The sequence below is a fragment of the Pongo abelii genome, chromosome 10, assembly GCF_028885655.2.
Source record: "Pongo abelii isolate AG06213 chromosome 10, NHGRI_mPonAbe1-v2.0_pri, whole genome shotgun sequence".
Taxonomy (NCBI): domain Eukaryota; kingdom Metazoa; phylum Chordata; class Mammalia; order Primates; family Hominidae; genus Pongo; species Pongo abelii.
In genome coordinates, this window is record NC_071995.2 from 127,853,108 (window position 1) to 127,868,476 (window position 15,369).

At 41.3% G+C, this 15,369-nt stretch overlaps 1 protein-coding gene across 10 annotated transcripts in view; it reads left to right on the plus strand.

Moving 5' to 3' along the window:
- GLT1D1 (glycosyltransferase 1 domain containing 1) overlaps nt 1–15,369 on the plus strand; it is a 140,945-nt gene that overhangs the window by 61,368 nt on the left and 64,208 nt on the right. For 6 of the 10 annotated variants that reach the window (XR_010135620.1, XM_054526414.2, XM_054526416.2 and 3 more), the window contains 4 exon segments: nt 122–158; nt 2,636–2,692; nt 14,388–14,483; nt 15,134–15,183. The exons of 1 other annotated variant lie outside the window; for it this stretch is intronic. Coding sequence is in view for 8 of the 9 variants with exons in the window: in XM_054526414.2 (XP_054382389.1) it covers nt 122–158; nt 2,636–2,692; nt 14,388–14,483; nt 15,134–15,183 (240 nt within the window). In the remaining variant the exon portion in view is untranslated. 10 annotated transcript variants of the gene reach the window in all.

Here is a 15,369-nt window from a genome sequence, read left to right on the forward strand (position 1 = left end):
ATTCTCAGTGATGTTTTCCAGGACAGCTTTTTTTGTTAATGACCTTCATTTTATTTCTAAAAAGCAGTTGTCATGCACTATCCAATGTACTTTTCTTTTCTTTCTCCCCTCCTTTCAAAAGCCGCATGCTAAGGGTAAGATCTATGTCCAGAGTCAAGGTAAGAATTTTAAAATATTCATTTACTTATGTACAGGGGTAGAGAACGAATATATAAAAATAGATGTATGTTTATATGTGATAAATATATATGTATATTTAAAAGAATAAGTTTGCATCCTTAAGAGACACATATTGAGATGTTTATGAAGGAGATAATATGATTTCTCAGATTTACTTAAAAATAATCAGTGAAATGGCTACTTTTTTTTTTTTCTTTTTTGAGACAAGGTCTGGCTTTGTCGCCTAGGCTGGAGTGCCGTTGTGCGATCTCGGCTTACTGCAACCTCTGCCTCCTGGGTTCAAGTGATTCTCTAGCCTTAGCCCCCCAAGTAGCTGGGACTACAGGCATGAGCCGCCATGCCCAGCTAATTTTTTTTTATATTCCTTGTAGAAATGGGGTTTCGCCATGTTGGCCAGGTTGGTCTTGAACTCCTGGGCTCAAGCAATCTGCCTGAGAATGGCTACATTGTTAAGACTTTTCTAACATTAGAATAAAAGATAAATAGGAGAAATTATAAAATAATGATTTAAAGTGCAGATCACTTAACATTTTCTGCCAGTAGAGGTATGATATACTCCATCAGCAGTATGTTTGGAAAAAACAAACCAAACCAAATGCGGAGCTTCTGTTTCGGCTGACTTGAGTTAGGGGACCTGGAATTCTTCTCCCTTCCTCCTCCTCCTTCCTCCTCTTCCTTCTTCCCTGCCCAGTCCTCTCCCTATGGTGGTGGCATGTGAGGCTCTTCATCAAACCCTCTGAGGTTTAAACACACTTTTTTGTTTTTGTTTTTATTTTGCGATGGAGTCTTGCTCTGTCGCCCAGGCTGGAGTGCAGTGGGGCAATCTTGGTTCACGTCAACCTCTGCCTCCTGGGTTTGAGCAATTCTCCTGCCTCACCCTCCCGAGTAGCTGGGATTACAGGTGCCCCCCACCACGCCCAGCTAATTTTTGTGTATTTTGTAGAGACAGGGTTTTACCATGTTGGCCAGGCTGATCTTGAACTCCTGACCTCAGATGATTGTCCGCCTCTGCCTCCCAAATTGCTGGGATTCCAGATGTGAGCCACCGTGCCCAGCCTCTCTAAACGCAGTTTGTAAACCACTGTACTACACGACAGAAATAATGGAAAGCCTAGATCCAAGGAAGAACATGTAATTGGCCCCAAGCTCAGGTTAGAACGAGTGCACAGGCTGAGGTCAGGCGTTCGGGGCCTCCCGAGGACTTCCGTGGTGCTCAGGCGCACCTTAGTGAGGCACGGTGTCCTGTCATCACCGTGTCCTTGCTGCATTGGCTTCAGTGATATTTTTAGCTGGTGCAGCAGGAAAAACCTGGGCTCTGAGGCAGTGCGTAGGTTTGAACACAGCGTCTACTGCCTCCACCCTGCGCATTTTGAAGTCCGTTTAACCTCTTTGAACATCAGTGTCCAGCTGGATAAACTGGAGGAACCAGTCTGCTCAGTGGGCCTTTAAGGGTTTCAGTGGAGTATGGAAAGCGCCTACATGCAGTCAGAGCCCAGGGCTGGCTTGAAGTGGGCACTTGTTAAATAGCCGTTGTCAGTATCATTCAGTGTGAATAATGATTACGCAGGTGGATTTTGGAGGTGGTTAGACGACTTGATTTACTTACATTTTATAAAATTTCAAAATGTTTCTGTTACCAAGATAACGTGTTAGATGTTGCCTCTGAATTGTAAAATACTCATTTTTTTTTCAGCAAAAATTAAATGTAACTTCTCTGTCTGAGGAAGTAATAGCCAACAGACCATCAGGCATGAGTTGGTGAGGGTTGAGAGTGGGAATTTTCCAGAGAGGTATAATTTTCACATGGGGCTTAGTTGACAGTGTTTTTGAAACCTGTTACTTCCTGGCATTTTTAAGGAACTCATGGTTCGTCTAACCCAGTTTGGGCCTGTCATGGATCCTGGGGCTGAAAGGGGTGGGTCTTTTCTCATGTGGAATCCGTGGGCTCTTTTTAACCCTCCTGTGCTGAAGGATTCATGGGACTTCTGTGACGCACTCAGAGCATCGAGTGGCTTTATGAAAACCAGGTGCTACCGTTATTTAAACTTCAACACAAGTGGACCCTGTGTGGTGGCTCACACCTGTAATCCCAGCACTTTGGGAGGCTGAGGCGGGTGGATCACTTGAGGTCAGGAGCTTGAGACCAGCCTAGCCAACATGGTGAAAACCCTGTCTCTACTAAAAATACAAAAATTAGCCGGGTGTGGCAGCGGGCGCCTATAATCCCAGCTACTCGGGAGGCTGAGGTAGGACAATCACTTCAAACTGGGAAGAGGAGGTTGCAGTGAGCAGAGATCGTGGCGCTGCACTGCAGTCTGGACAACAGAGCGAGACTGCGTCTCAAAATAATAATCATAATAGTAATAATAATAATAAGCCTCAACACAAAATAACTCGTTGTATTTCATCAGTCGCATCAAAGTGAACTTGCCCTTTTTTTGTTTCTTTGACCCAGGAATTGCAACAACACCAAACGCCGCTTTTAACTGGAATACCTTTCTTCAACGTTCTGGTGAGACATGAGATCTTCTTAGAGGGTTTTGATGAAGTGCATCTTGTCAGTTACTTTCAGGAGCTTGTGACTTTCAGGTGGTTTTGAAAAAGTGGTTGTCAGGGAGAACAAGGTTCATTTCCCTCTGTCTGCGACTTCATGAGTAGTTTTATCCTTTTGAGAAACAGCAGGGCTAGAAAGCCAGAGAGATGGGGCTCTGGCCCTTTCTGATGCTGTTTTTAGCACCTGCTTTCCAAATTTTCAGTATCATTTCCTGTGACATTTGTTCTTTATAAGAATAACAACCTCATGTGTTCATTTTATTTTACTTTACTAATTATACACATAATTAAATTACCATTGTAGAAAAGTGAGAAAATATCAGAATATGCAACACATTTGTTTTTTCTTTTTGAGATGGAGTCTCGTTCTGTTGCCCAGGCTGGAGTGCAGTGGTGTGATCTAGACTCACTGCAGCCTCTACCTCCCGGGTTCAAGTGATTCTCCTGCCTCAGCCTCCTAAGTAGCTGGGACTACAGGTATGCGCCACCATGCCCGGCTAAATTTTGTATTTTTAATGGAGATGGGGTTTTGCCATATTAGCCAGGCTGGTCTCGAACTCCTGATCAGGTGATCCACCCACCTTGGCCTCCCAAAGTGCTGGGATTACAGGCATAAGCCACCGGGCCCAGCCAAAAAAATACAACAAAAAGTTAAATCACTTGAAATTTCATCACCAAAAAGGAACTGCTATTAATGTTTGATGTGATCTTTCTCAACAATTTACATGTAAATAATGATGTTTAAAAGACAAAATCAAGCTTCACTTACTACTGTAACCTGCCTTCTTTGCTCATTATGTCAGGAGAATAGAGTGAACTCATCCTTTTTTTAAAAAAATTCTGAAGTTTGTATGTAGTGAAATGCAGAGATCTCAAGTATAAAATTAGGCAAATGTTTGACTAATATGTATAGCCATGTGACAAATACCCCAATCAAGATAGGTAACATTTCCACCACTCAAGAAAGTTCTCTTCTGCCCTCTTCCATATTTAATTTCTGTCACTTTATAGGCGATTCCTAGTCTCATTTTTCTTATCTTAAATTAGTTTTACCTGTTCTTGAACTTCATCTAAGTGGAGTCATGCGTTCAATAATTTTTTGTATCTGGCTTTCTTTGTTCAACTAATGTGTTTGAGATTTATCCCTATTGTGTGTATCGGTAGACCTTTCTTCTTAGTATTCTATTTTGGAATGGTGTATTTCATTCCATATATCATCACCAATTGCTTATCTCTTCTTCTATTGATGAACTTTTAGCTTGTTTTCCTTTTTTTTTTTTTTTTTTTGAGATGAGTCTCGCTGTGTCGCCCAGGCTGGAGTGCAGTGGTGCGATCTCGGCTCACTGCAAGCTCCACCTCCCGGGTTCACGCTATTCTCCTGCCTCAGCCTCCCGAATAGCTGGGACTACAGGCGCCTGCCACTGCGCCTGGCTAATTTTTTTTTGTATTTTTAGTAGAGACGGGGTTTCACCGTGTTAGCCAGGATGGTCTCGATCTCCTGACCTCGTGATCCGCCCGCCTCGGCCTCCCAAAGTGCTGGGATTACAGGCTTGAGCCACCGCGCCTGGCTTTGTTTTCCATTTTTAACCATTACAAATACATTTACTATGAATATCCTTGTGCAAGGTTTTTGGTGACCTATGTTTTCACTTCTCTTGGATAAATGCCTCTAAGTCAAATAGCTTGACTATATGATTAACATTATAAAAAATATCCGAACAGTTCTCCAAGGTGTGCCATCTTACACTTCCGCAGAAGCTGACAAGAGCTTCAGTTACTCCACATTCTTGCCCACCAATGGAGTAGACAGTCTTTTTAATTTTAGCTGTTCTAGGGAGATAATGAAATGGTGTCTCATTGTCATTCTTCAAAGTTTTATTTCCCTGATGATTAATTTTGTTCAGCACCTTTTTATGTGCACGTTGGCCATTCATGTATCTTGTTTTTTGAGTGTCTAGCCAACTGTGTGTGTGTCTTCTAATTATTGGTTTGTAGAACTTCCTTATATTCTAGGTACAAGCCTTTTGTCAGATAAATATATCGTTAATATTTTCTCCCATTCTCTGGTTTATATTTTCATTTGCTTAACCATGTCTTTTGAAGAACAGAAGAGCTTTAAATTTTATTGAAGTCTAGTTTATCAAACTTTTTCTTTGATGGTTAGTGCTTTTGAGTCCTGTCTACAAAATCTTTACCTACCCTAAGGTCACAAATATGTTTTTCTTTCTTTTTTAAATGTCTTTAGAAGTTTTAGTGCTGTAGCTCTTTCATTTAAGATTATAAATCCATCTGAAATTACTGTTTGTGTGTTGTATGAGGTAGGGATCTTTTTTTTTTTCTTAACAATATCCAGATGGTTCTGGCGTCATTTATTGGAAATGTTTTTCTTTGCCCATTGAATTGCTCTGGTGCCTTCGTTGAAAGTCGCTGTATGTGGCGACTGTATGTGGCGCTCCATTATCTATGCCTATCTTTATTCCAATATCATGCTATTTTGTTGGTATAGGGTAATAGTCTAGAAACCAAGTAGTGTTAGTCAGTAATTTTGTTTCAAAATTATTTTAGCTATCCTAGGTTTTTTGCATATCAATTTAAATTTGGGGCTTAACTCGTCAATTTCTGTAAAATCCTGTTACATTGAACCTCCACCTCCTGGGTTCAAGCGATTTTCCTGCCTTAGTCTTTTGAGTAGCTGGGATTACAGGCACGCCCCACCACACCTGGCTAATTTTCTGTATTTTTTGGAGAGAGGGGGGTTTCACCATGTTGGCCAGGCTGGTCTTGAACTCCTGAGTTCAAGTAAGCCATCTGCCTCAGCTTCCCAAAGTGCCGGGATTACAGGCATGAGCCACCTCGCCTAGCCTCCTGCTGCAAACTTCTAAGAAGAGACTGAAGATGCAAAATCAATTCTCTGTCCTCAGCAAACAGAAAGATACCCCGAGTCTGTTTTCATGCTAAAGACTTGAAACAAGAAGACATACATGCAGCCAAAAAACATATGAAAAAAGTTCATCATCCACTGATCATTAGAGAAATGCAAATCAAAACCACAATGAGATAACATCGCACATCAGTCAGAATGGCGATTATTAAGAAGCCAAAAAACAACAGATTCTGGCGAGCTTGTGGAGAAATAAGAACGCTTTTACCCTGTTAGTGGGAATGTAAATTAGTTCAACCATTTTGGAAGACAGTGTGGCAATTCCACAAAGATACTATTTGACCCAGCAATCCCATTACTGGGTATATACCCAAAGGAATATAAATCATTCTGTTATAAAGATACATGCACGTGTATGTTCATTGCAGCACTATTCACAATAGCAAAGACATGGAATCAACCCAAATGCCCATCAATGATAGACTGGATAAAGAAAATGTGGTACATAGACACCGTGGAATACTATGCAGCCATAAAAAGGAACAAGACCATGTTCCTTTGCAGGAACGTGGATGAAGCTGGAAGCCATTATCCTCAGCAAACTAAGGCAGGAACAGAAAACCAAACACCGCATGTTCTCACTTATAAGTGGGAGCTGAACAATGAGAACAGGTGGACACAGGGAGGGGAATAACACACACTGGGACCTGTCAGGGGAGGGTAGGGCTGGGAGCATCAGGAGAGCATCAGGAAAAATAGCTAATGCATGCTGGGCTTGATACCTAGGTGATAGGTTGATAGATGCAGCAAACCACCATGGCACACATTTACCTATGTAACAAACCTGCACATCCTGTACATGTATTCTGGAAGTTAAAATAAGATAAAATGAAACAAAAAAGACTTGAAACAAAGCTTCTACCACATACTCTATGTCAGTATTAAGTTCTATTGAAAAGAAAAATTTCCAAGCATTTTATCAGAAATAATTTTCGTAGTGTATTCATCAATCTCAGCCACACTAGCATGGCTGTTCTCAGTATTACAGATGAACCCACGCGACCTCAGCTGCTTTGTCATGTCAGTTACATGTACCATTATTCAGAATGAGTGGGCCCATTTTCCATTTCCTGTTGTAAGGTTAGTCTGTCTTCAGTCTATCACAGGACGAAATGGCATTGTAACTAAGATTCATAATTTCCAGTAGGAGAATGATTTGTCATCACATTCCATAGTCTCAGGGTTGACTGTTTTGTTGGTCTTGCTATTGAATGATTAAGGGAACAGCCAGGAGATTTTAAACTCTCCTTAGAAAGCGTTTTCCTCTGGAGACCTACTTGGCTGCTGCTTAATCTTAATGTGTGCAGTTAGAAGTTGTAAATGTATTCAGAATATATGGGCTTAGAGAGACTGGTTGTGGCTCTGATAGCTGACAGTGGCAGATAATGGCTTAAGGGTAGATGTAGGATTAATCTGCGTCTCTGGGTTTTACGATCAGGCGTCTGTTCGCATTTGTGCCGTCATGTGTCTTTGTCATCTCTCAGGCTCTGGGGATGGGCCATCCTCATCATCCTTACTCTATCTTCCCTTGGCCTCTGGAGCATTGGAAACCTGTGCCTGTAATTTGTCCCTCCCACTTGGAGCTTCAGACAGTGAAAACAGAAGGTAGAGTGAAATTGGTAGAGACTATTAGTGATCAAATACCCTCTGCCTTCTCACCAACTATTAACCTTGAAATCAGGGGGAGTGGGTGGGAAGGGCTTCATTTAACACTGCATATAAACAGTTGAGTAATTGATTAGTCACCAGGGTTTGTAGTGTGCTTCTTAAATGTCTGATGTCCACGTCACGATGCATTCTCCTCTTCCAGCACGTCACAGGTTTTCTCACCATACTCAGTTCTATCTCTAAGCCCCAGCTAAAGAATTACTAAGTCTCCTTAATTTAAAACATCAAACCCCTCTTATGCTTACCATTATCTCACATGAAAACAGGTCAACTAAGAACAAATAAATAATAAAGCAGGTTAAATGTAGTAAATGGCATGGTTGTAATTTTTTCACATGATATTGACAATAGCTATTCTGATTGGAAGATAGATGTGTAGACATTAAATTAGTTACCTGGTCTTTGAGTTTTTCTGTGCATTTCTAGATACATTTTAAATGTGATGATTCCATGTTCTGTGAGTTTTGCCTTTAAATTTCAATAACCAACACATCAAAGTCATGATCCCTTTCAGGCTATCAAACCTAAAATGTATGAAAGCTTAAATTGACTGGGTAACTCCTTCCTGTTTTTCTGATTTCTATTTTACTGTATTTCTAGTTTTATTGCTTATTTCTATCTGTCTCTCTCTCTCTCTCTTCATCTCTATCTCTATCTCTCTGTCAACTCTATTTGTATTTCTATAATGGAAACTCAAATTTGCCTAACTCAGATTGTAGCACTTTTCTTCCTCAGGCTAGTCCTAGGAAAACTCACTTGTTTTTCGTATGGAAAACTAGTGTTAGTAGAAGCCTTTATTCTTGCATAGCCCCCATATCAGCCTTTTCAGCTATAATTTAGTAAGTCTAATGTGTTCGAATGAAGTACTTTTTTTTTTTGTAATAACAAGTAAAAAATAATGAAGAGCATGGCCTGGCGCAGTGGCTCACGCCTGTAATCCCAGCACTTCGGGAGGCCGAGGCCGCGGATCACTTGAGGTCAGGAGTTCAAGAGCAGCTTGACCAACATGGTGAAATCCTGTCTCTATTAAAAATACAAAAATTAGCCAGGTGTGGTGGTGCATGCCTGGAATCCCAGCTACTTGGGAGGCTGAGACAGAAGAATTGCTTGGACCTGGGAGGCGGAGGTTGCAGTGAGCTGAGATTGCGGTGTTGCACTCCAGCCTGGACAACAAGAGTGAAACTTTGTCTCAAAAAAAAAAAAAAAAGAAAGAAAGAAAAAAGAAAATAATAAAGACAGCTTCTAGAATAGAATACAGGGCATAGAAACTGCCTCAGTGTGGATTGGGCTTCTGTTCCTGAGCCTGCTGATGACTCATACTTGGGAGATTAAGCAACATGGAGTGTAGTTGTTGGCAGCAATATGCCAGATCGTGAAAACAACACATTTTGTTTTGAAGATAAAAATACCATTCTCCAGGAAATGGTTCTAACGGAAAGACATGTCAGTGTGTGCATTTGTTAAGTGACGAGTTCAAATCTTGACTCATGGATAACCTAGATATTAGAGGAAAAGCAGAGGTAATAAAAATAAGTTTGGCATTAAAAGGAGGAGACAAAATTTACTAAAAAAATTAGTCAGGTATGTGCCTTGTCTCTGAGCATCAGCAGGCCAACCTTATTTAATAGTTCTTTGTTAAAAGCTAAGAATTTATACCACCTTAAAGCTGTCAGGGGCTTTAGGGAGCCTGAAGTGTAATTCATCAGAGTTGATGCTTATGTGTGATGAGGCTGAGCCCTTGAACACTTGATCAGGATTTTTCCTCTATAATCTTTATTTTCGGTGAATGATATTTTAGTATGTGGAAAGTGCACATAAGCTACTCAAATCCAAATGCTGTCTCTGCCTTTTAGTTTTTTTTTTTTTTTTTAACCTAGAGTAAGACAAGGCTATAGCCCTTTATTCTATCTTTTTCTAATTAAGTTTCCTATATTCCCATTATACTTAATCTCCAACTGGGAAGAAGATGAGGGGAGAGGAAAGGAATATAGGATTCGCTCCATCTCCCTGCAGCGTCTTGCAGGTCAGGGGTCTCATAATGAATTGAGTAAGTTAGGGACCAGCACTTTTAAACATTGAAGTGAAATCAAATAGAAAACATCAAAGTGGCTTGCATGTAGTCAGTCTAAAGTATGTTTTTTTAATCATATATAAACTCTATGTCTATGTATGTGTATGTGTGTATTTATATATCTCATGTGACTGAGTTGCAACATAATATGTTTATCTTACCGTATGTCATAGTCAAAAAACTCTGAAAATCAATATTGTATCTTATGAATTATTCTCTTCTTAGGGCCATCTTTCCAAGGGATCCTAGGACAGGGGTAGTTGGAGGGCCACTTTTTTACAGCGCGCGTGACCAAAATGCCAATGCGTCTTCAGAGCCTCGAGTTCTCAGTAGCTAAGTGTGTCAGAGTAAAGGAACAAAATAGGTTTCCGGCACTCGTACTTCTCACACAGCAAAAATAAAGAATTAAACAGTCTCTTCACCTCGACGTCACCTGCGTTCTTCACACAGTGCTTTCAGTACCATCTCTGGATGCCACCTTTGTAGATTGTTTGTTTGTTTGACATTTACTTTTTTTTTTTTCCAATTCGGTAATACTGATTCTTGACTTTCCCCCTCTTTTTGGTACATTTGTGATTCTCCTTGTACCTCCCTTATTTCCCTCTTCCTCCTGCTGTGTATGTGAATAGATATTCCATGCACATCAAGAATATGGGGGAAGTGATGTTGTTTCCTTCTCAGTATGTCACATATGGATGTGTACAGCATCAGCTTGTCCCAATGCTGGAGATCTTTTTCTGACTATGTAAACTCTGTGTGTGTATGTGTGTGTGTGTGTGTGTGTGTGTGTGTATACACACCAGCCATGTGTGCTGGGCTAAGGCTTCCTCCCTTAGTTAAGCTGGTATCCCCTGGTTTCTCCGTGTACTGTACAGGTATTATATTTCCTTTGTAATTAATAAGTAATTTTTGAGAGGGTGCTCTTAATCTCTATTCTCATCAAACTTTCAGTTGCAAATTTTAGCATTCATTAGTGGCTTTTGCCTAGTAATGTAGGCTTGGACTGTTTCTCCTACCTGACCTCTCAATCTTGAAAAATTTTCCCCATTTTTAACAATCATTTATTAAAATGAATAGCTTGACTCTTGATCTCATATTCAAATACCTAACCTCAGATTCTTCTGACCTACAATTCAAGTTCTGCATGTGGCATCTAGCTTAGGCTTTTGGCCAAACAAGGACTCACTAAAGTTTGCATTTCTAAAGTTAGCTTCAGGATACTTAGAATATTAAGGAAAGGGCCAGGTGCGGTGGCTCACGCCTGTAATCCCAGCATTTTGGGAGGATGAAGCCAGTGGATCACCTGAGGTCAGGAGTTTGAGCCTAGCCTGGCCAACATGGTGAAACCTCATCTATACCAAAAATACCAAAAAGAGCCGGGCATGGTGGCCTGCGCCTGTAGTCTCAGCTACTTGAGGAGCTGAGGCAGAAGAATCGCTTGAACCCAGGAGGCAGAGGTTGCAGTGAGCCAAGAACGCATCACTGCACTCCAGCCTGGGCTACAGGCTGAGACTCCATCTCAAAAAAAAAAAAAAAAGTATTAAGGAAATATTAAAAACTCAACATATTCAATAAAAATTGACAGTGCAGATTGTCAGCAGCTTATTCGGAGGCTGTGACAATTTTCCAAGGCTTTTCTAAGAGCGACATCTCGATCTTAACATTTCAGTAGGATTTTCTCCCGTTAGGTATTAATTTTTTGAAGCTTTGTAATTGTGTTAAAGTGGTGTCACCATAAGTCATTATATTCACACTAGTTGTATTGTTGTTCAAGATTTGGAATAGCATAGAGAAAATGAAAGTGTTTGAATTAAATAATGGACGAATGCCTGTGCTGGGAAAGAAAACCTTGAACCTGCATAATTTTATGGCCAATTATACAGGTTATAAATGCTGAAGTTTTAGGTCGGCTTATGTTAAGTGTATTAGCAATTTCTATTGCATGTGTCATGTACTGAGCTGTAATAAGCCACCTCAGGATGTACCACCTGCTTCCATTTGTTCTGTGGTGGGGGGTATGGACCTTCTAATGCCTCCAAAGTCCTTTGCTAATAAGGCTCAGCTTTTTCCTGTGTCTGAAGATGTCTTGGTCTGGATCCCTCACTTTTTTTTTCTTTTCTTTTTTTTTGAGACGGAGTCTCACTCTGTCACCCAGGCTGGGAGTGCAGTGCACCATCTCTGCTTACTGCAACCTCCGCCTCCCGGGTTCGAGCGATTCTCCTGCCTCAGCCTCCCCAGTAGCTGGGATTACAGGTGCCTGCTACCACACCTGGCTAATTTTTGTATTTTTAGTAGAGACGGGGTTTCACCATGTTGGTCAGGCTGGTCTCGAACTCCTGACCTCAGGTGATCTGCCCTCCTGGCCTCCCACAATGTTGGGATTACAGGCATGAGCCACGGCGTCTAGCCAGGATCCCTCACTTTAGAGAGCAGATGCACTATAGGAAATTTGGACTGTGAAGCAAATGTGTCTAAATTTACGCCTCTTTTTCAGAAACTTTTATTACAAAATTAAACATATTTTCTCATTAAAAAAAAAAAAAGATGCACCAGCTGAAAGCAGCCACCCCTGCATTTCTCCTGGTTGGGGTTTGGCTCTGTGGGGGCTGCTTCATGTGTGTCTGCTGGGCTCACTTGGACACTTACAGACAGCTCAACCCTCACTGGGTCCTGCATGAGCTCATAATGTGTCCAGGGCCTCATGCAGCTGGGAGTCTCCAGACTAAAGCCTCATTCTTGGCCTGGAGCAGTGGCTCATGCCTGTAATCCTAACACTTTGGGAGGCCAAGGTGGGCGGATCACTTGAGGTCAGGAGTTCGAGACCAGCCTGGCCAACATGGCGAAACCCCATCTCCACTAAAAATACAAAAATTAGCTCAGCATGGTGGTGTGTGCCTGTAATCCCAGCTACTTGGGAGGCTGAGGGATGAGAATTGCTTGAACCAGGGAGGTGGAGGTTGCACTGAGCCGAGATCGTGCTGCTGCACTCCAGCATAGTTGACAGAGTGAGACTTGGTCTCAAAAAAAAAAAAAAAAGAAAAAGAAAAAGCCTCTTTTTATTTATTTATTTATTTATTTTTGAGACATCTTGCTCTGTCGCCCAGACTAGAGTGCAGTGACCTTGGCTCACTGCAACCTCCACCTCCCGGGTTCAAGTGATTCTCCTGCCTCAGCCTCCTGAATAGCTGGGATTACAGGCCCCCGCCACCCCGCCCAGTTAATTTTTATATTTTTAGTAGAGATGGGGTTTCACCATCTTGGCCTGGCTGGTGTTGAACTCCTGACCTCAAGTGATCCTGGTGAGCCACCATGCCCAGCCAAAAAGCCTCACTCTTAAGAATGAGAACAGAGGTCGCGGGGCCAGATTAGAGGGTATGGGTGTGAACGGGGCAGTGGGGAGAGTGGGAAGCACAAAGTCTTCCCCTGCCCAGGCTTGGAAATCACATCTGGCCACTGCCACTGACTGCCATTGGAAGTCCCAGGCCAGCCCAGGGTCTTGGGGTAGAGTGATCTGTTCCACTTTTGCTGGGAAGGGCTGCAAAGACTGTGGCCATCCACCACAAGTAGTCTTAGTGACAGCTTCCAGCCTGGGAAACAATGCTGCTTCTTTCTTTTCTTCATAAATAAACTGTTTTTATTTATTGTTTTTACTTTGTCCATATTTATTGAAGTATAATTGACAGAAATTATATGTATGTGAGGTGTACGATGTGATGGTTTGATATCTGTATACATTTTATTTTATATACCTATGGACATGTGTTTATTTATCTTTTCTTCAACTTTTATTTTAAGTTCTGGGTACATGTGCAGGATGTGCAGGTTTATTATGTAGGTTAACAGTGTGCCATGGTGGTTTGCTACACAGATTATCCAGTCACTTAGGTAGGTGTTAAGCCCAAGCATCCATTAGCTATTCTTCCTGATGCTCTCCCTCCTGCCACCCCAACCCTCCGACAGGCCCCAGTGTGTCCTTCCCCCATGTGTCCATGTGTTCTCATCATTCAGCTCCCACTGATAAGTGAGTAAAATTCAGTTTTTAGTTTTCTCTGCCTGAATTAGTTTGCTGAGGATAATGGCTTCCAACTCCATCCATGTCCCTGCAAAGGACATGATCTCGTTCCTTTTTGTGGTTGCATAGTATTCCATGGTGTATATGTACCACATTTTCTTGATCCAGTCTATCATTGATGGGCGTTTGGGTTGATTCCAGGACATGCGTTCATTTAGGTGTGTGGATCTCTCTTTGCACATATGAGTTAATGAAGACATTAATATATAAACCATTTTTCTAGTTTCATCAAGACATTATTCTTCCTATCTAGAATTGCATCTAAATCTTTTCTAGAATGTCTGGCTCCTATTTCGGTCATAGTTGAGTCAGTTCCCCCTTGCCTCATCCTTTTTCTTTGCAGCAGAGGTGAAGTTGCATTTTACAGCCTGAGCTCAGTTCCATTTTTCCCACCAGAAATAATTAGTTTACAGCAAGGAAATTAATACGAAAGTAAGAGAGGGGCGGGGCGTGGTGGCTCATGCCTGTAATCCCAGCACTTTGGGAACCCAAGGTGGCAGATCACCTGAGGTCAGAGTTTGAAACCAGCCTGGCCAACATGGTGAAACCTCATGTCTATTAAAAATACAAAAATTAGCCAGGCGTGGTGGTGCATGCCTATAATCCCAGCTACTCAGGAAGCTGAGGCAGGAGAATCGCTTGAACCCAGGAGGAGGAGGTTGCAGTGAGCCGAGCCGAGATTGCACCACTGCACTCAGCCTGGACAACAGAGCAAGACTCTGTCTCAAAATAATAATAATAATAATAATAATAATAATAATAATAATAATAACAACAATAAGAGTAGGAGGAGCTGGCCTCGAAGTCAGAGGCCTCCACTTCTGAATGCATCTGTGATATCATTGCTGCTGTAGCATCCAGAGCCCTCCCCACTGAAAACATTCTGAACTCTTCTCTTACAGAGATTAACCAAAGTGCTGATAATTTGCACATATTTCTTCTGATATGTGGACTTCGACAAGTTAAGGATCCTCTCTATCTGGTGGATGCATTCTCAGGTGTGTTTGCTGGCTACCTTCCTCCACTGTTTATAGAATTCCGTGTGGGCGCCCATCTCAGCATTTCTCTCTTCAGGGCCCTGAATTTTCTTTCCTCATTCTTTGCACATGAGCAGAACTGTTTCTAGATTGCTACTTTGGGAAAGAACAGAAAAATAATATATGGGATCAGCAGCTGTTTGGAGGAATTTCCGTTTAGTTTTCCACTGTCCTGTGCCCTCAGGTTCTGAGAAAATCATAAAAATAGCAAATGATTATAGGACTAAAATAATTTTACCTGAAAATATTTCACACATGCCGATTTGTGTGATGCATTTGGAGTTTTGTTTATTGTTTAAGGTAATCTATATAGTCTTGGTATATTCCAAAGTCCACATTGAATTGGGGTGATACTGGAGACTAGTCCTAGTTATCCAGTAAATTAGAAATCTGGACAATGGATAATATTGTAGAAATTCACTTAAAATCATAAAATGTCAAATACAGAAATTCTAAATAAATATAATTTAAATTGACTAATATTATGAATGAAAGCCAAATGATATGAAATAATTTATGTTATTGGGAAATTTATATTGAAGTTAATTATGCTTGCAGCTGTGACTTAAAACCATTTTAAGTGTTTTTTTGCCTTCTTTTTTCTTCCCAAGAATGGCATCAGGAGGAGCCCAATGTGTACCTGGTGATTTTGGGTCCTGAAGTAAGTTGATGTGCAGTAAACATTTATCTCATCTCTGTTTTCCTCTATATACTTTTTATGTATTTTCTACGATTAGTTTACATTTCTCTTCTTTATTTTTTTGAGACGGAGTCTTGCTCTGTCGCCCAGGCTGCAGTGCAGTGGAGTGATCTCAGCTCACTGCAACCTCCATCTCCCAGGTTCAAG